This window comes from Tripterygium wilfordii, chromosome 15 (assembly GCF_013401445.1).
Source record: "Tripterygium wilfordii isolate XIE 37 chromosome 15, ASM1340144v1, whole genome shotgun sequence".
Classification (NCBI taxonomy): domain Eukaryota; kingdom Viridiplantae; phylum Streptophyta; class Magnoliopsida; order Celastrales; family Celastraceae; genus Tripterygium; species Tripterygium wilfordii.
In genome coordinates this window covers 6,284,166-6,305,194 of record NC_052246.1, presented here as the reverse complement: position 1 = coordinate 6,305,194, position 21,029 = coordinate 6,284,166, and the positions used below count along the sequence as shown (strand labels likewise).

The 21,029-nt window shown below is 36.7% G+C and overlaps 1 protein-coding gene across 1 annotated transcript; it reads right to left on the bottom strand.

Annotated features, from left to right (window-relative positions):
* Positions 1 to 1,847: 1,847 nt before the first annotated feature.
* Positions 1,848 to 4,430, bottom strand: LOC120016378 (laccase-15-like). Its single transcript, XM_038869117.1, has 5 exons — positions 4,005 to 4,430; positions 3,730 to 3,881; positions 3,292 to 3,665; positions 2,180 to 3,127; positions 1,848 to 2,112 (listed from the first exon to the last, which is right to left on the bottom strand). The coding sequence occupies exons 1-5, from the start codon at positions 4,101 to 4,103 to the stop codon at positions 1,982 to 1,984; spliced, it is 1,704 nt and encodes a 567-aa protein (XP_038725045.1). The 5' UTR covers positions 4,104 to 4,430; the 3' UTR covers positions 1,848 to 1,981.
* Between the last annotated feature and the right edge of the window lie 16,599 nt (positions 4,431 to 21,029).

Below are 21,029 nucleotides of genomic sequence, written 5' to 3'. Positions count from 1 at the left end.
TTTACTAATACATTTCATCATCAGTCCAAGAAGAATAGGTCTAATATCTCCTTATTTGTCATCGCAACAATGTTTGGTATTGCCGCTGTTCATAACAGCGACATTGAGAAAGACAAGACAGTGTCGTTGTTTGCAACAACGACATGATGCTATATCATTAAATAATTGAAAGTGAACATTATATGCCAAATAAATTATTACAAGAGTGTCAAAAGAAAAAAAGAAAAAAAAAAAAAAAAAAAAAGCTCCATTTTTCAATTTTGAAAATACGGACAAAATGTTAAAAAAAAAAAATTTAACTGAAAAATCCCAAGAGCTGGGATTGAAATGTAACAATGTCAATTGGGCCATGCCCTTTTTGTCACCAGCCCACCAGTCAGTCTTATTATGGGCCGCATTACAAAAAAACACAAATTAGCCCAAATACGAAAATTTTTATGGGCTTAATTAGCCCAATTACTAAAAACTTCTACGGGCCTAATTATAAGGCCTCATAAGTCATAGCATATTACCATATGCCTTGAAAGTGGAAAATCCGGTGCAAAGTACGGGTGTCCATTTGGTTTTCGGTTCAGTTTTTAACCATAATCGAAATGTCCTAATCGATTTGGTTTGATATTTTAAAATCCATAACCGAACCATATATGTTCGGATAACCAAACCGAAATAATCATATTTTTCGGATTGGATCGGATCGGATCGGTTTTCGATTTTTGAAGAAATGAAAAAAGTATGAATAAATCTCAGATAGAGTGAGAAATAGCCTATGATCGACTCCAACTCCATGTAACAAAGTTTGATAAATATTAATGATAATGATAATAAATATATTATCTCATCACAATTAAAGAAAAATAAATTTACAAGACTGAGAGAAATAATATCATCAAGAAAAAAAAAAAAAGAAAGAAGTAAAACATACATGAAGATGTCTCCCCACTTTCGCTTTAATAATAATCAATCTTAATTTATATGAATTTTAAAATGATAAAGCCACCATGAGTTTCATCTAATCAATATTAATTTATAATTTGTATAATGATTAGGTTAATTGGTATCTATGTTTCAAAAAAAATGTTAATTGGTATTTAAATTTATAATTTGTTACGAAGATATAATCAGAGTTTTGTAAATACTACTTGACATCCCAATAGTCTCATATCCCAATATGTAACACTTATAATATAATATATCATATATATATATATATATTAATATTATATCATATTACGATATATATTATATATATTAATATTATTCGGTTTTTTGGGTTATAATCATAACCATAACCGAAAAAACCATAATTACAAAAATATCCAAATATTTACTAAAATCATAATTGTATCCGAAATCATAACCAAACATTGAATAACCACAGTTACAGATCGGTTTCTCGATTGCGGATTAGTTGTAAGCTCTGTTCAAACTTCAAACCTTCCTCTCCCTTGGCTGCGGCTTGGAAATAGTGAAAACAAAAACGACAACGAAGATTTGCTCGCGACTATCAGTCAGGATTGTGATGCTTCAAGTCCAAGTGTATCAGGTTAGGTGGTTTTTGATTTTTTTTTAAATTTTTGGAGCTCAATTTTTTTTTTTTTTGGTACGAGTAAAGCCAGAAAGTTCAGACGAAGCGATCACAATCTGTTCGTCGAAATGCCCCACTGTCAGTTGGTTTATGTTGTTAATCTTTAATTTTAACATTTTCATCATAATTAAAGTAAATATGATATCAGTTTTCACACAAATGCTGTTTGAGCACAATCTTATTCAGAAGCTTTGTGATTTTTTCGCAAAACAAAGGAAGGAAGCCAAGAGACATGCTTGGTATTCATTGAAGGGAATGGAAATTCTACTTCAAACCCATAAAAATAACTTGGTTCGACTCACATATTTTCCAGTTAAACTAAAAAATTCCTGTGACAGATTCACTGTTTATATAAGTCGAGCCAAAACCACAAAAAGCAACAAATTTGACGCCGCTTTAGCATGGAGGCATGTTCGGCGGTGGAGGTAGTAATTTTGATGTGCTATCATTGCCGTCAAGGACGATGAATACCGTCTCCATGCCCCATGTTAGGTGACGCTCGAAATGGCAGTGCATAAACCAAACTCCTGTGAAATTTAGATAGTTAATGTTAGGATCATGAATGATATTTATGTGTTAGGAGCAGTGACTTACCAGGGTTGCTTGCTGTGAATCTAAGAGTTACCCATCCATTTATAGGAACAATGACTGTGTTGAGAAAAGAAGGATCAATTAGATTGTAGCTTAAAGGGTCCGTCTTGTTGTCAAAATTCCCAAACCCCCATCCAACTACATAGAAGCTGTATCCATGTAAGTGCATAGGATGATCAATTCCAGCAACTAAGTTTGTCCCCTGCAACACCATTTCCACTGTTGAATTGTAGGGCAATACTCTTACTTCTGTCCCCCGTTTCGATAATTGATACTCCAAAGGTAGATCTTGAGCTGTGAAGTTATACACCAGTGGAGGAAAACTTGGGAAATTTTCTCCATACACCCCTTTTATATGCTTATAATAAGCTTCTAGTATATCAATTGACGGGTTCGTAAAGGTTATATTGTTCATACTAGCTGCCAATCTTGTTCCATTTGGTCCTTCACAGGTATGATTTTCTTGGCACGGGAATGAGTTGATGGAAACAGTGGATACAATTTGAGTGGTGATGTTCACTGGAACGGAACTTGGATGGTCTTTACTGTTTAAGCTCCTAATGCTACCACTGAAGTTAAAAGCAGAATTTATGTCATTATAGGCTGGTAGAGAGGGTAACAGAGGAGATGAAGGTGGAGTGTAGTTGCCATTGTATTGTACAATTGCTGTGGTTGTGGTGTTATCGAAGGTGCTATTAGCGTTACTAGAGTATGCCCTAGCAGCCATGTAATAGTGACCAGGAGTTTGGTTGGCATGTAACAAGGCATCCATGGATTGTCCCGGTCCTATTGTGATGTAATCTGTTGATAAGGGCTTTGTGTAGTCACCATCTATCCCAACTACTGTGATGTTGTGATTTGCAATGGCGAAGAAGAGAATGCTGTTCATTGCAGCATTTACAATCCGAAGTAGGTAACTCTTCCCATGATCCACCATCAATTTGAATGTCTCTGCAATTAGAATGAGAAATTTCCAATTACAAAGAATGCTATGGGGATTTACTGTTAATGGTTTCATTTGACAGTTAATGCTGATGGGTTTTGGTGGAGAAGCTTTTCTTGTTTTGCATTGATTTAACTAGTTAAAGGCATGGTTGGAGACAAGTAATCAGTACCTGCTTTTGAACAAGGGTACAAGTCACCAGGCTGACCATTAATAGTATAAGCATCAGAATTATTTGGTGCTCCTCCTGTTGTTGTGAATAACTTCAGAACCTCCATTACGTCTTTCCTCCACCATTCTCCTAAAATGATTTGCACCTCTGCATCAGGCTTGGGGAATGGAAAAGTAGTTCCTTTCTTGGGACGGACAAGGATAGCGCCATGGACGGTTGCTCGTGACCAATCGCTGTGAGCATGCCACCATAGGGTACCTTCTTCCGTTGAAAATATGACTTTCTGCTTCAATTTCCCGCCAGGTTGGATTGGACACTGTGTGACGTATTCAGGACCGTCTGACCATGGATTGCCAGGTTGTTTCACTCCATGCCTGCAACAAAATCAACCATCTGTTATGCGAATTGTTGGAGATACACATGTGATTGAATACATACCAGTGAATGGTGATGTTGTGTCGTCCTTTGTTGCGAACGGTAACATAGACTGTATCCCCCCTGCGAGCCCTTAGAATTGGTCCTGGAAATTTTCCATTCACAGTCAATATCTCCTTTGTGGAGCAGAGTCTTGTGTATGGAGCTTCCTTCACCTATATATATATATATATATATATATGTACATACATTCATACATGCATACAAACCTAAAATTAAGCATATTATTAAAACAGAACATGGTAAAGGAGGATTTGGAGGGAAGAGACTGTACTTACCACAAAATGGGTGCGTTTTTTAGCCAAGCAATGAAAGCCAGAGAATAGTAGAAACCATGAGGCCCAAAAGACGAAAAAACTCTTCACAAATGCTGCCATTTTTTTGTAGTATCACTAAAAACTTTCTTCTTCTTCAATTGCTTCAAAGAATAATCTCTTTAAGGACCCTATAATACTTTAAGATTGGTCACTACAAAAAGGATAATGGTAGCTCCACCATTAACTACTTCATTTATGAATTTCATGGTAATAGAAATAAAATACATGTACGTCCTATCGAGACAGAATTTGTAACTTGCTATCCGTTTTGGGATTCTTCAGTTAGTGTGTATTAGTCCCTAATTCCTCATGGACTAAAAACATTCTATATGCTTATTCTTTCTAATTCCAATTATTTTCGTAAAATAAACGATGTCTTAATTAGATTTTTAAAGTTGTCATCTCATCTAATTGTTTCTTTAATTGGTTAAAGCCATTGAAATGTAGAAATTAAAGGTTTAATTAGGCATGTAATGAAGGAATGAATTGTAAATTAAAATACATCAGAGTATCAATCAAGGTACAGAGAAAAGGGGAGTATGAAGAGCCAACATTACGCACGTAATTTCCATTTGAATCGCTCATTCCTAGTAACCAACTAGGCTAGTTTAGGTCCATCGTCTAAACTTCAAACTATATATATATATATATATTGGTTATTTTCTTTAAGGCCAACCCATTAACCTTCCCAAGAGAGGGTCCACCTTAAAATCCCTTTTATATGTTCCTATCCAAATTATAAATTAGCGTCATCTATAAATTTCACCAAACACCAACTTATAAGTTAATTTATTTTGACATAAATTAAGCTCTGCCAAATATACCCAATATATATTAGTATCTCAAGTGGTGAAGTAAAATATTAGTTGATGTTTTTGATTAGTTTCTTTGTGCCCAGGATTTGAGACTAGGGAGACAGCTCGCTCGCATATATTTATATATACATACATATATATAGAGTCCTATGAGGTTCTCAAATGAAATATTAAAATGAAATCCTAACTTTTAGGGTACAAAATTTTATTTAAAATTTTTTTAAGAAAATATATTTGAATTTTCATCGATCTTACGAACCCAATGATATTTTTTTGTTTGAAGCAAAATGCAAATTCAACGTGAAAAATACATGATAATTCTAAATCATTAGATATAAAATAAAAAATATTTCACACACTTTTCTGGTTGAATTTGATTTTTGTTTTGAACAAAAAATATATCGTTAGGTTTATAAAACCGATCAAAATACAAATATATTTTTTCAAAATTTTTAAAAAATATTTTGAATCCTAAAAGTTAAGATCTCATTTTAATACCTCATTTTATATATATATATATATATGCATTTTCCTATGAGGTCTTAACTTTTAAGATTTTTTTTAAATTTGAAAAAATATATTTGTCTTTTCATCGGTCTTATGAACCCGACGATATATATTTTGAAATAAAATAATCTTCAATATGAAAAGTGGATGATAATTCTGGATTGTTTGATAAAACAAAAGACATTTTATATACTTTTTAGATTGCATTTATTTTTTGTTTCAAACAACAAAATATATTGTTGAGTTCATAAAATCGATTAAAATAAAAAAAATATATTTTTTCAAATTTTTTTAAAAATATTTTGAACCCTAATAGTCAATCCTAAAAGTTAATATCTCATTTTAAGGCCTCGTAGAAGAATATATATACATATATATATATATATCAGGAATTCTCTTATTCAAATATCTGCAAGTTATATTAACTTAGGCACCTCAATCTCACCATTGATTTGAAATATGTGGGATCCAAAATAATGGTCTGACTTGTCATTTCACTTTTGAAAATACTTAAAAAATGAAGTGTACAAGTTATTAAGTGACAGATGTCCGCACTTGAGAATTTTTGATATATATACACAAAAATTCTACTATGTGGACTTGTCTTCTAACCATACATGCAGTGGGTCCCGCATCAAATTTGTGATCCTCACTCTTGTTGGGTTTAATTACAACCATTGAATTTCAAGTCCATCAAATTGGTCCACACTTTTGATCACATAGAAGAATATATATATATATATATATATATATATATATATATATATATATATATATATATGAATTTAAGCTCTTGAGGGTGCACAAAAGTCATACATTATTATGTGGCGTACACTTGTGGTGTATAATGAAGGTGCACAAAAGTCATGGGTTACTTATAAGCTCAAGATTTACCTAAATTGGAAATAGCTTGGGAGATTAGCTTAACTTATATTTTAATTCCCTGCAGAGAAAAAGGTGACCAACCTGCACAAATAGACATTCTCATAAACGACCGGCCAATCTTTCGATCAAACCAAATTACGCAATAATTTTCTGCTAACTATACACTTTGATTAAATTGAGAAATTTCCTAATCAAGTACAAATTTTAACGTGTTAGAAAGCATATTATATTCAAATTTTATGGCTTATATTAAATGCTTAATAATTACTTGCATGAGAGGGCAGTTATATCTATTTGTCATGCAAGTTGTTGCAGAAGCTATTGAATTGAGTCTTTTCTTTATTCTTAATATATGAGTTTTATTTTCTTGTTATGTTTCTTGAGGTGAATCATCATGTCTGTATCTTGTAACTTGTGATAATTTGTTATACTACAAGCTCTTTTATTCCAAAAAAAATAAAAAAATACCAACCTTACTATGACACAATCTCTACAGAGCATTGCACTACATTAAGAGCTATTTTTTTATCCCTTCATCGCTGCATTCGAAATTTTTTTTGGGTTATTTATATGAATAAATTATTACATCTTTATTTATCACAATTGTAAAATAGGATTCTTGAGGATAATTGCTACTTCAACCACTTTCAATTTTTTTTCTAGGCATTTTCTTTTGAAACCTTCCTTTTATAACTTTGTGACTGTGAGTTGGGCTCTAGGCTGGGCTATAAATTAATAACAAGTCAATGCTATATTAAAGTCTTTGTCGCAAACTTACAAAAAACTAATGAAGTCATCACCAATTGTTTTGGAGGTGCAATTAGTCACCTATTAAAATACGATTTGCCATTTTGAGAGTTGAGCGTAAGGAAGGTATTAGCACCTTACAACACTTGTTTGTGAGGTTCTCAACACTTGAACAAGGGCTAATGAAAGTATTTTTGTGAATTTCAAAAAAATAGATTTTTTGAAAGAGTTCCGTCTACATGGGGACATAATCCCTCGAAGAAAGAGTACGCAAACTTGCGATAAAATATTTTTGATTCTTTGAAAATGAGTGATTTTTATCCTTCTACACGGAGACATAAATCCTCGAAGAAGTAGTACGCATGCTTGCGTAATTTATTGAAAAATGAATCTTTTTTGGGAAAGAATCAAAAATAATATTTACAAAAGAATAAATGAATTAAATGTTCTACTTTTGAATTTAACGATAACCATTTTAAGGTTAAAGTCATTTTTTGTAAGTGGATGGTTAAGACTGTATTTTATCTCAAGACGACAACTATCTCGATTTTAGAAATAAAAAAAAATGTTAAATCAAGTGTTGGGTCAAAAAATGATAAATGAACTGTTGACTCAAAATAAAAGAAAGGCCCAAAAATCAAAAGTGGTGGGAAATTTCATTTTTTGCAAGCCCGACTCTAAATAAAAACTTTTCCTGCATTGGGACAAAATCCCATGAAAGATGAGAACATATGAGCTTGGACACAAGCAGCTTCCACCTACACGAGGACATAATCCCTCGAATGATGAGAACCCCCATGTCTCATAGCGACAGAGTCGGAATCAACCCAACAAGCAAGACATCGAAAAGCAGCCGAGGACCCAAATTTCTCATCCAAACACATATAAAACAAACCAATAGAACAGAGCAAGCAAGAAGCCCAAACTCAACACGTACGTATCCTTGATCAAGGAAGGCTAATGGGACAGGGACAAACTCAATATGTGATAGACCAAGAATAAGGGGTGTGAAGTACAAAAGAATAAAACCAGTGAAAATATAGGCCACACAAACGAAGTGTATAGCAAAATGTTAACTGAGTTTTTATGGTGTGCTCCATAAAAAGTAAGGTTCTCCTTCAGATAAAAAACACCAATATTTTCCACTTGCAATTTTCTCTACTGTGTTGCCGCCTCTCCTCCTCTCTTCTTTTGTCTTACCCGAGCAGCCCCTCCTCTCTCTCTCTTCTTTCCTCTCTGCCAAAACCAGCCTTCACTCTCCCCTTTCCTCTTTTTCTCGCAACAACAGCCCCCTTTTCTCTTCTCCTTCCAACTCACCTCAGAAACCCAACTCTATCTTTCACCTTTCTCTTCCTTTCCCACTCTCCCTTTTCCTCTTCTTTTGTCTCTCACGAAAACCTCTTTTCTCTTCTTTTTCTTCCTGCCAAAACCAAACCACTCTCCCATTTTTGGCTTCTCTTGCCGTGCTCCTCCCCACTTTAGACCAGCCCTCTTTCTTCACTATCCCCTGTTCTTTTTTTCTTTATTCCTAGCTCCCCTTCCTCTCCTCTTTATACGAACAGCCCCCACCTTTGATCCCCTTTTTTCTTCTCTTTCTTTTTTCTTCTTTCTCCCTCTCTCACGTTTTTCTCTCTTCTTTCCTACTGTAGCTGCCACCTCTCCATTTTTTTTCCCCCTTTTAACCAGCCAACCCGCTCTCCTTTTGTATTCAAAATTTTTAGGGTTTATTTGATTTTTGGGACTTAAGTTATGGGCATTGGGTTTTGACTTGAGCTTGTGGGTTTTATTTGTTGATTTGTGATAAGTTTGAGAATTCCAGACCATCAGTACTTAATTATTGACTTTTGGACAACTAGGTCAAGCAAAAAAACAGTTGAACATTTAAATACCTGCAGGATAGTCAATGACTTCCCTCTTGATTTCTTTTTCTTCTTTCCCTCTCTGAAGCGAGAGGAACACAAAACAACCTTTGCACTTTGCAGCCTTTTCTTCTCCAAAACCGCTCTTCGTCGCTGAAACTCTCTCATTAAAATGGTGTTGTGTTGAAACTACTGAAAGGCTCGATCAAGTCACTAGTTCGCTTCGTTGCTGAAACTCTGTCTAATTGGAACGAGGCCGTGTTGAAGCTACGGAATGACTAGATCAAGTCACCAGTTCGGTTTTTGTGTGTTTTCTTTTGGGCTTGAAAGCCTTGGTAGTGTGAAAGAAATCGGAAGGGGAAACCGCTTTTGCAGAAAGAGAAAGAGAGATGGGGAAGGCCAAGATCGAGGGAATATGGAATTTATCTAATCTATCTTTTTTTTTATCTTTTTTTATTTTTTATCTAATTTATTTATTTTTTTGATACAAGGAATTTTATAAGTTTATAATCACTTATAAAATTCTCATCTTGCAAACATGGAGGAGGGAAAAATCGGAAGGGTGTAGTACCTGGTTTTCGTCCGGCCAAACCAAACAAAACAAAAAAGAAGAATAATAATAATACAGAAATTCAAAATTCAAGAACCCGTTTCATAGGCCCACATGCTTATAAAAAATTCAAAACTTGTTTCTTGGACCCATAAGCATACAAAAATCCTAAGGCCCACCTCTTGGACCGTAAGCCCATAAAAATTCAAACCTAAACCCAAAAGAACTAAACCCTATAAAATATCTAAAAAATAGGACAATTAAATAAATAATAAACAAAAGAAAATCCTTAAGAGAGAAAGGTGGTTCCTTTATTAGGGTTTGACAAAAATAAGGAAAAGACAAAAATGTAAGTCTTGAGGGTTTTAGAGAAGGAGAGAAAAATAGGGTTTTTGGGGGCATTTTGGGATTTTTTATGAAATAGAAGATACGTTAAAAAGAGAGGGGAGGAGCCGCACAAGAAAAAAAAATCGTGCAGGATTTTTTGAGAGAAAAAAGGGAGAGCCGCCGGTGAGAGAGAAGAGGGGAAAAAGGGAAAAAGAGAGAAAAGAAGAAGAAAAGGGAGAAGAGAGCAGCGGGCAGAAAAAAAAAAGAGAAGGGGGATCTTCGTTGAGAAAGAAAGAGGAGGAGAGAGCAGAATCGGGAGAAAAATCAGTTTGAGAGAAGAAATCGTCGGCGGAAGGACAAGACAAAGAGAGGAAAGGATTTCGAAAGCAAAACAGAGAAAGCTGAGAGATAGGAACCGAGATAGCTGCACCAGATTCAAAGAAGGTAATATACTGCAGTCAACCTAAATAGATTTGTTTGTTCTGGTTTGAGAATTGTTTTGGATGATGTGTGAGATTCAGCTTGTTTTATGGAGTTATTGATTGTGACATGAAAATGGTTGAGAAAACCTTAGCTGATGATGAACGACAGAATTTCATTTGATGTTTGTTCGGTTCATAATCTATCTGGGTCTGCTTACTCTGTAATGTCCAATTTTGATATCTGATGACTTTTCCTGGTTTGGATACCCGATTGCTTATGCTATCATATTTGAATCTAGATCTGGCTTTGATACTCCTAATCATTCACTGTGTTAAATTACGATGTCGATACTTGGCTTTGATTTTTCTGGTGTGAATCTTGTTCGCTCACGGTGCTGATGTTTAGTTACTAATATCTGGTTAATCTGTGGTATCAATGCACTGTATATACCTGGTCAATATGTTAATGCCTAGTTCCGATGTTCGGCAATGATGTATTGTTTTGATGTTTGGTTCTTGATGCCTGGTGTGGTATTTAGTCTTGAAATTTGGTTTGATTGAAACTACATTGATTATTGAGTTGATTCCCTCGTGGAAGAAATGCTCAAGAGTTGTTGCCGATCCATCGTTTGGGCCTTTGTGTGGGTACAAATCTTGTATTCATTTGGTTTAAATTGGATTTTTCTTATATTTCCAATTGTACATGTATTGATACGGTGTATTTTTTTTAAAAAAAATGGTGTTTTAAGGTGGTTTTTGATTTGATTTAAATGGTATTTTAACCTTTTCTCTTGTTGATTTTTGAATATGGACCGGGCTCGACTTTATTTGGGCCGGACTTGACTTCATTTGGGCCGAAGCACATATTTGGAGATCGGATTGGGCTGGACCGGGCTCCGTGGCCATATTTGTATTTGTATTCTTTATTATTTGTTATTCTGTATATAGTTTTATATTGTTTTTATTTGAATATGTCTATCCTTGTAAATATAAGTCATGTAATAGGGTAGTGGAAATAATGAAAAGTAGTGTAGTGTCGCAGAAATAATGAAAAGTAGATTAGTGTAGTTTTGTTTTATTTATGTTTAACGTAATTAGTATGTATGTTTAGAAGTTTAGTTTTACCAATCCGTCAATTCAATAATCACGTTCTTACCAACTCTTCATAAAAATAAATTAATGGATACTACATTAAAGTCAACTAGGAGGAAGACTTGATGACATTCAGCTCTTGCCTAGACTTTAATTGTGCTATCCTTATTTAAACAAAATGTAAATGGTAATTTAATTTATTAGATACCTAAATTAAAGTTCATTAGGAGGAGGACTTGATGACATTCAGCTCCTGCCTAGGCTTTAATTATGTTATCTTTTCAAATTAAAGTGTCATTTGTATTTCTAAACATAATGATAAATTAATTTACTAGATACCTAAATTAAAGTTCATTAGGAGGAGGACTTGATGACATTCAGCTCCTGCCTAGGCTTTAATTATGTTATCTTTTCCAATTAAAGTGTCATTTGTATTTCTAGACACAACGATAAATTAATTTACTAGATACCTAAATTAAAGTTCATTAGGAGGAGGACTTGCTGACATTCAGCTCTTGCCTAGGCTTTAATTATGTTATCTCTTCAAATTAAGGTATCATTTGTACTTGAAAAAATAATGGTAACTAAATTAAAGTTAATCAGGAGGAGGACTTGATGACATTCAGCTCCTGCTTATGTTTTAATTGTGTTATCTTTTCAAATCAAAATATCATTTATATTGGACAATCAACTTTTCAAGAAAAAGTACATAGATCAATCTAGGTAACCTTTTAGGGAGTTGTGGGGTGCCTAACACCTTTCCCACACTCAATAGACCCCCTTACCTATTCTCTGGTTCGTAGACCATTTTTTAGTGTCCAATTGCACTTAAATCAATTGGTGGCGACTCTAAACATTTTTTCATCCTTTCATCGCCAGTCCGCGTCGTGACCCCGGTTGCGACAACTGGCGACTCTACTGGGGACATTGGTTTTTATACCAAAGGGGTTGAGCCTGTGTGATTGATTTTTGTGCTTTTCTTGTATAGTTTTTATGTTAGTTCCTATTTGAATTTGTATATTAAATTTGAAGAATTTGATGGATTTGTTCAATGTTGTAGATTTCTTCATCAGATATGGGCCTTGTGAGATTTAAATGTTAGGGATATTGGTTTGTATGCTCCCGCACACACATTCACTTATCACTTCAAACACATAACCCTATACCCGGGTTACATAGTGATTAGTGAAGGTTGACCCACCACTTTCATGGGATTCACTTCCCTGTATGGGTGGGGGAAGACACCTTCCTAGATTGACGTCCTCTTATAACATTAAGGGATGGGCTTTTGTGATCCAATGGAGCAAAAGCCACCTGATCCAGAGACCTCGCGATTAGTTAGTTAAACCACCCTGTGTACCATAGATAAACCGTAGCCATGGTTCTAAACCTCCAGACATTTTTAGGCGGTATTACCCATTTTAGGAACAAAGGGGGGCATTCCTATCCCTAACTATTTATTTCACTTGCTTATATTATGTTATGTTGTTGTACATTTATATACCATGTATCTTTATCCCTTATTTACATATTCATATGTACCTTAATGCATTAGTTAGATTACACTTGTATATACACATTTACTGAACCACACATGTTTATACATTTGTCATGTTTACGTTAGCCTAGGTTGTACCCCTGTGTATGTTTATTAATTATCCATACATGTCCATATATGCTTGCACACTTGTTAATCATCCATACATGTACATATATACTTTTCATATACATAACTATTGCACATATAATAGATCAATTTTTTTAAATCATCTTGTTAATTGTAAGGAGTACTTAGGATTTGCACAAATAATAACCACATGCATGCATGTTCTTAAAATAAAATAAATGAGGACTAATGTCATTGTTTTCAAAATGCACAGAAAATCATAAATAATCATAGCGTCCAAGAAGCACCATCGACACCCCTATCAGACTCGCCTACAATCAAGAATTATTGAGAATATGGAGCAGGAAATGGGTGAGCATAGTCAGAATCAAGATATAGCTGAACTGAAAGAGCAGATGGCCTTATTGATGAAGAATATGACGTTGCTAATGAAGGGAAAATGAGTAGTTGGAAATTCTGAAACACCAGAGGTTCCTGAGGATCATTTGCACCAAGAAATACCAGTTTACCCACCCGGGTTCACTCCTGCGCGTAACCAATCTTTGCTTGGTTTGCACCAGCATCAGTATGTTTCTCAACAAGCAACGACTCAGAACCCAACGTACATTCATCAAGTTGATCCTCATGGGCATGAGAATCCCTTCCCAGTCGGTGCTGATATTGCAGGAGCTGTCACTGGTGGAGTAGTGACTGAGGGAGTTCAGTATGAAGAAAATAGTTCAATGGATGCTATCAAGAAGTTGGAGAAGAGATTAAGAGCCATGGAGGGTTTCAATACTGCAGGGATGCTGAACCCAGCCAATTTATGCTTAGTGAAGAATTTGAATGTTCCACACGACTTTGTACTACCAAAATTCAGTTTGTTTGATGGCACTGGAGTTCCTTTGGATCATTTAACGATGTATTGTCGGCGCACGCAGCCATATGCAAGCGATGAGAAAGTGTTGATGCATTATTTCCAAGATAGTCTGACTGGGGCAGCTCAAAGGTGGTTCAATACCCTTAATCCTTCATCAGTAGCCTCGTGGGAGGATTTGGCTTAAATGTTTATGAAGCAGTATAAGCATAATGAAGAGAAGATCCCTACCATTTACGATCTGCAGAACACAACAATGAAGAGTGGGGAAAGCTTTAGGGAATTTGCCCATCGATGGAGGGATTTGGCAGCCTAGATAATTCCACCCCTTTCAGAAAAGGATTTGTTGAACGCTTTCATTGATGCTCTCCAGGAGCCTTATACTTCCAATTTGGCGGGAGGTGGCCATAATAACTTAGCTGATATGATACAGGCAGGAGAACGAGTTGAACGATGCATGAAGAGAGGTACTCTGCATTATCCCACCCTTGATAAATCAGACCCAGCTAAAGCAAGTAAAGGCAAGAAGGCTGAAGTGCATTCTGTGAATTTTGATTCAAATCCAGCTGTTTATGGTGTGCCTTCTTCAGATTATCGCCATAGAAGCAATGCCCCAAGGATGTCAAGCCCAGGAGCCTACTATAATCATACCCACACCCAAAATCCTTATCCACCCCGATTCAATGCACCATCACCCAATCAATACTCGCAAAACCCAAACACTTACCAAAACTTCCAAAACCCAAACACTTACCAAAATTTTCAAAACCCAAACACTTACCAAAACCCTCGTCCAAATTTCCAAAACCAAAGACCCAGAAGGCCTGTTGAGCATTTCGATCCTTTGCCCATAACCTATGTTGAATGCCTCACGAAACTTCAAGCACAAGGAGCAGTGGCTCCTGTTCCGGGACGGGTCCACCAACCTCTATATCCCCATTGGTATGACCCTAACGCTACATGTTTATATCATGGAGGTACACCCGGGCACTCAACTGAATGATGTTTACAATTCAAAAGGATAGTCCAGGGGATGATTGAAGCGAAATGGCTGGATGTTAGTGCAATCAATAAACCAAATGTCAACAACAATCCATTGCCTAATCATGAGAAGGAGGGGGTGAATGCCATTGAAGAATTTTGTGCTACAAAAAGATGGGTATCAGAGATTGCAATGCCGTTGGGCCAGTTGTTTATGGTGTTGAGGAAAGAAGGATTAGTTGAGGAAGTGGCAGTGGATATGCCCATTCAATGTGGACTTTTTGATGACATGAAGACTTGTGAGTTCCATAAAGGACAAAGGGGACATGCTATTGAGAATTGTTGTGGCTTTCAGGAGAAGGTACAAGAGTTGATGGATTTGAAGATAATAAAGTTTGAGGTGAAATTCCAATCAAATGAAGTCAGTGTCATAGGAGGATATTATCATGGGCCTAGGCCGAATCACGCTCCGCAATTTGTCTTGCAGTATTATGTGGAAGATACGCCACCAGTTGGGCCACTCAAACCAAAGATAGATCCTTTGTACAAGAATGACAATGCTGTGCCATGGAATTATGAGGTTGAAGTTAGAGGAAAGCAAGGAGAAATGGTAGATAATATTTCTGGTGTCAGTGGAGTTACCCGAAGTGGGAGATGTTACACAATAAATGAGCCAAAATGGAATCCGGTAGTGGATCTTTAAGCTGAACGTAAAAGAAAAGGGAAAGCAATACCTGAAGTTGAAGGATCAGGTTCTATTCTAGAAGAAGGTCTTTTTGTACGCCCAGAGGAGAAAAAGAAAGTTGTAACTGATGTGGAAGTCCAGGAGTTCTTGAAAATTATTCGGCAGAGTGAGTACATGATAGTGGATCAATTGAAGAAAACCCCTGCAAAGATTTCGATCTTGGAGTTGATAATGAGTTCTGAACCGCATCGACAAGTCTTGATGAGAATGTTAAATCAGGCGTATGTATCAGACAAGATTCCTACAGACTCTTTTAATGGCATTATGGGAAATGTGTTGGCGTCCCATTTGTTGTCCTTTACTGATGATGATATTCCACCTGAAGGGATGGGGCACAACAAAGCTTTGCATATTTCAGCCATGTGTCGTGGAAAGGAATTAGCAAGTATCTTGGTGGATAATGGGTCATCCCTCAATATTTTACCAAAGGAAACTTTTGAAAAGCTGTTGATTGACAGATCTTATTTAAAGCAAGTGTCGATGGTGGTGAGGGCATTCGACGGAACACGTAGAGAGATTATGGAAGAAATTGAAATACCTTTACAGGTTGCAAGCGTAACTTTCAATGTACCATTTGTGGTAATGGATATCTCACCAACCAACAGTTGCCTATTGGGACGACCTTGGATTCACACTGCAGGAGCCGTTCCCTTATCATTGCATTGGATGCTCAAGTTTGTTCATGATGGAAGGGTTTATATAGTAAAGGGCCAGTCAGAATGGATGGTTGCTAGTTTGTCTAATAATTCTCCTATTGATGCTTCAACAGAAGGGATTGAGAGTTCATTCCAATCTTTTGAAATTGCTAGTGCTAGCTATGTGAAGGAAGGATTTTCTCCCCTAATGCTACAAGTATCCAAGGTTACGAAGAATGTGGCAAGATTTATGCTGAAAAAGGGGTTTCGCCCAGGAGAAGTACTTGGTAAGAATCGACAGGGAATTAAGAAGCCAGTAGAAATGGTGAAACATCCAGAACGTTGGGGTTTGGGTTATAAGCCAACTAGAGCTGACAGGAACCATGCACAAGCAGAAAAACAGGCGAAAAGGTTTGCTCGTTTGGAAGGAAAGGAGCTGGAAGTTGAAAAGAAACCGATTCCCTGGCTTTATGACAATTTTGTGTATGGCGGGATGCAGAACAAGATAAGTTTGGCTGATACTGGGGCAGTTTTTGGAAAACTGCTATTTGAAAACTTGATTGATATAACTGGGGCAATGCTCGCTAATATATGTGATCAGTTTGGAGAGTTTCAAGTTGCTATGGTGGAAGAGGAAGAGAGATCAACTACTAGACCTTGCTTTGTCATCTCACGTCCTTCAAATTTCAAATTAGGCAACTGGACCAGTCTGGAGCTCCCAGTACCTCTCAAGAACATGCAAGAGTAATCCCGAGTGCACTACCATCGTGGGCCCAGCTCACGGCCTTCGTTTGGATCTTTTGTAATGAGCATGCTTTACTTTGCTTTCAATTAATCTTATAGTATGGCGATTGCATGTTCAATCTTTGTACATATTCCCTTTTCCATGAAATAAAAGTCTTTTGACAGTCATCCATATTCATGTTTCTCCATTTCCATTTAAGTTTTGTTCTCCATTCTCAAAACCATTTTTATTCATTTCTTTCACAGGATTGAAAATGATGATAACGAAGATGACGAACTTAATGAACCAGATTTTGATGCACCCATTAGCAATGTTGAATCTGACTATGAAATAGAGGAATAAATTGAGATTTTACCTGAAATGTTAAGAAAAGTCAATCAGGAAGAGAAACTAATAAAGCCGCACCAAGAGATAACTGAAGTTGTTAATTTGGGAACTGAAACGGAGAAAAAGTAGGTTAAGGTAGGAGCTGCCTTCGAAGGAGAGAATAAGAAGAAATTGATAGATTTGTTGCATAGTTACCAGGATGTCTTTGCATGGTCTTATAAGGACATGCCCGGTCTTGATACAAGTATTGTTGTTCACAAGTTGCTATTGATTCCAGAATGTACCCCAGTGAAACAAAAGCTAAGGAGATTGAAAGTAGATATGCTTTTGAAGATAAGAGATGAAGTGAAGAAGCAGTTCGATGCTGGTTTTTTAGCAGTGGCTAGATACCCTGAATGGGTGGTAAATATTGTACCTGTTCCCAAAAAGGATGGAAAAGTGCGAATGTGTGTCGATTATAGAGATCTCAATCGTGCAAGCTCGAAGGATAATTTTCCACTTCCCCATATTGATGTTTTAGTGGATAATACAGCTAGACATTCAACTTTCTCTTTCATGGATGGATTTTCGGGTTACAATCAGATCAAGATGGCACCAGAGGATCGTGAGAAAACGACTTTTATTACCTTCTGGGGAACCTTTTGCTATAAAGTCATGCCGTTTGGTCTGAAGAATGCCGGTGCTACTTATCAACAAGCCATGGTCACTTTGTTTCATGACATGATGCGTAGAGAAGTTGAAGTATATGTCGATGATATGATAGCAAAATCCAAAGAAGGTGAAGATCATATTGTGAATCTCCAGAAGTTGTTTGATCGATTAAGGAGGCATCAATTAAAGTTGAATCCAGCTAAGTGCACATTTGGGGCAATCTCGGGGAAGTTGTTAGGTTTCATTGTAAGTAGGAAAGGAATTGAGGTAGATCCTGATAAAGTGAAGGCGATCTTGGAGATGCCACCCCCTCAGACAGAAAAGGAAGTTAGGGGTTTCTTGGGAGGTTAAATTACATTGCCAGATTCATTTCACAGTTGACAGCTACTTGTGAACCTATCTTTAAATTATTGTGTAAGAGTAACTCTACTGAGTGGAACGAAGATTGTCAGATAGCCTTCGAAAAGATCAAGCAATACTTGAAAAGTCCTCCAGTGTTGATGCCTCCTGTGGCTGGCAGACCGTTTATCCTCTATTTGACTGTCTCAGATAGTTCGATGGGATGTGTGCTTGGACAACATGATTCATCGGGAAAAATAGAGCATGCCATTTATTACTTAAGCAAGAAGTTTACTAGTTGTGAAGCAAATTATTCGATGTTGGAGAAAACGTGTTGCTCTTTGGTTTGGGCTGCACATCGGCTTAGACAATATATGCTTTATCATACGACGTGGTTGATTTCCAGGATGGATCCTATCAAATACATTTTTGAGAAACCTTCTCTTTCAGGGAGGATAGCTAAATGGCAGATGTTGTTATCAGAATATGATATTTTGTATGTCACACAGAAGGCAATCAAAGGGAGTGCAATAGTAGATTATTTGGCAGATGGAGCAATTGATGATACTCAGTCTATGGATTTGAAGTTTCTAGATATTGATGTCATGACTGTGTCGATAGAAGAGGGGAATCAGAAGGATTTGGCAAAATGGACTATGTTGTTCGATGGGGCTTCTAATATCATGGGATGTGGAATTGGTGCAGTGTTAATATCACCTAATGAGAATATTATCCCGTTTACAACTAAGTTGTATTTCGAATGTACTAACAATGTGGCTGAGTATGAAGCATGTACGATGGGAATTCAAGCTGCAATCGATATGGGGATTAGGAGGCTACAGGTCTATGGTGACTCACAGTTGGTGATTAGGCAATTGAATGATGAGTGGGAAACCAAAGATGACAAGCTCATTCCATATTACCAACATATCAAAAAGTTAGTCAAGTTTTTTGATTGGGTTGAGTTTGATCATATCCCCAGGGAAGAAAATCAAATAGCAGATGCTTTGACAACTTTGGCGGTAATGTTTGATGTAGACCCAAAAGGGGAAGTGCAGCTAATTAAAATTGAGAAACGAGAAGTTCGAGGTTACTGTTCAAATTTGGAGGGAGAGCCTGATGGTAAACCGTGGTATCATGATATTCAACAGTACATTGAAAAGAAAGCATATCCATTAGGGGCATCAGAGAATGATAAGCGTACCATCAGGAGACTGGCAGGATCTTTCTTCTTTAGTGGAAATGTTCTTTATAAAAGGAATGATGAGATAGTTTTCTTGCGTTGTGTTGATATCGCTGAGGCTAAACAAATAATAGAGGAAATTCATGAAGGAATATGTGGGACTCATTCCAGTGGATATGCAATGTCACGGAAGATTATTCGTGCAGGGTATTATCGGTTAACCATGGAGAGGGACTGTAAGAGTTATGCAAACGGATGCCACAAGTGTCAGATTTATGCAGACAGAACACATGTTCCAGTTAATCCATTGCATATGTTAACATCACCATGGCCTTTCTCAATGTGGGGATTAGATGTCATCGGTCCAATTGAGCCGAAGGCTTTTAACGGGCATCGGTTCATTTTGGTTGCTATTGATTATTTTACTAAATGGGTGGAGGCTGCTTCGTATTCTAATGTGACAAGTGGCGTGGTTGTTCGGTTTTTGAGAAAAGAGATTGTTTCTCGATATGGAGTCCCAGAAAGAATTATCACTGATAATGGCACGAATTTCAATAGCAAAATGATGAAGGATTTTTGTGACCAGTTCAAAATTTATCACCATAATTCGACTCCTTACCGTCTGAAGATGAATGGGGCTATCGAAGCGGCGAATAAGAATATCAAGAAGATCATTGGGAAGATGACAGAGAATTACAAAGATTGGCATGAGAAGATCCCTTTTGCTCTATATGGTTATCGGACCTCAATACAAACATCTACCGGGGAGACGCCTTTCTCCTTGGTGTATGGCATGGAAGCGGTTTTGCCTATTGAAGTGGAGATTCCATCCTTTCGAGTAGTTCTGGAGGCAGGATTGGAAGAATCAGAATGGACTCGAATGCGTTATGAGCAGTTGAATTTGATTGAAGAACGAAGATTACGAGCAATTTGTAAAGGGCAATTGTATCAAAGAAGATTGATGAAAGCACATAATAAGAAAGTTCGACCTCGCAGTTTCAGGGAGGGAGAGTTAGTGTTGAAGATGATTTTGCCACCTCAAAAGGATCACCGAGGGAAGTGGACACCGAATTATGAGGGACCATATGTGGTGGAGAAAGCCTTTGAAGGAGGGGCATTAATTTTGACAAGAATGGATGGAGAAGAATTGCCTAATCCGGTGAATGCAGACGCCATCAAAAAGTATTACCCATAGCAAAAAAAAAAAATTCGCTAGATTGAAAACCCGAAAGGGCGATCTAGGTAAAAACTAGAGTTAAAAAGCTCGTTAGATTGAAAACCCGAAAGGGCGGTCTAGACAAAAATTAGAGCCATAAAAATCCCGCTGGAGTGAAAACCCCTCGTGGGCGCTTCAGGCAAAAATTAGGGAATATAGAAAAGTCTCTACTATAGTGAAAACCCTTCATGGGAGCTTCAAATAATATTGAGATCAGAAAGGTGTGGTGAAAACAACTAAGGGGAATGAGGCAGAGGTCTTTCGAGGATTTGAGATGAATATAAGGAAATACAATGAATGACAGATAGCGAGGTTGTACAAAGGTGAATTGGTTATGTTCAGGGGTATGCATGATGAGGCTGCGAAGGAGACGATTGTTACGGAAGTAGTCAGATTCAATAATTGCAAAATGGGGGCACACAAAACTGGGGCAGTTTTGTGCGGAATCAAAGTTATTTCATTTTATATCCTGTAAAA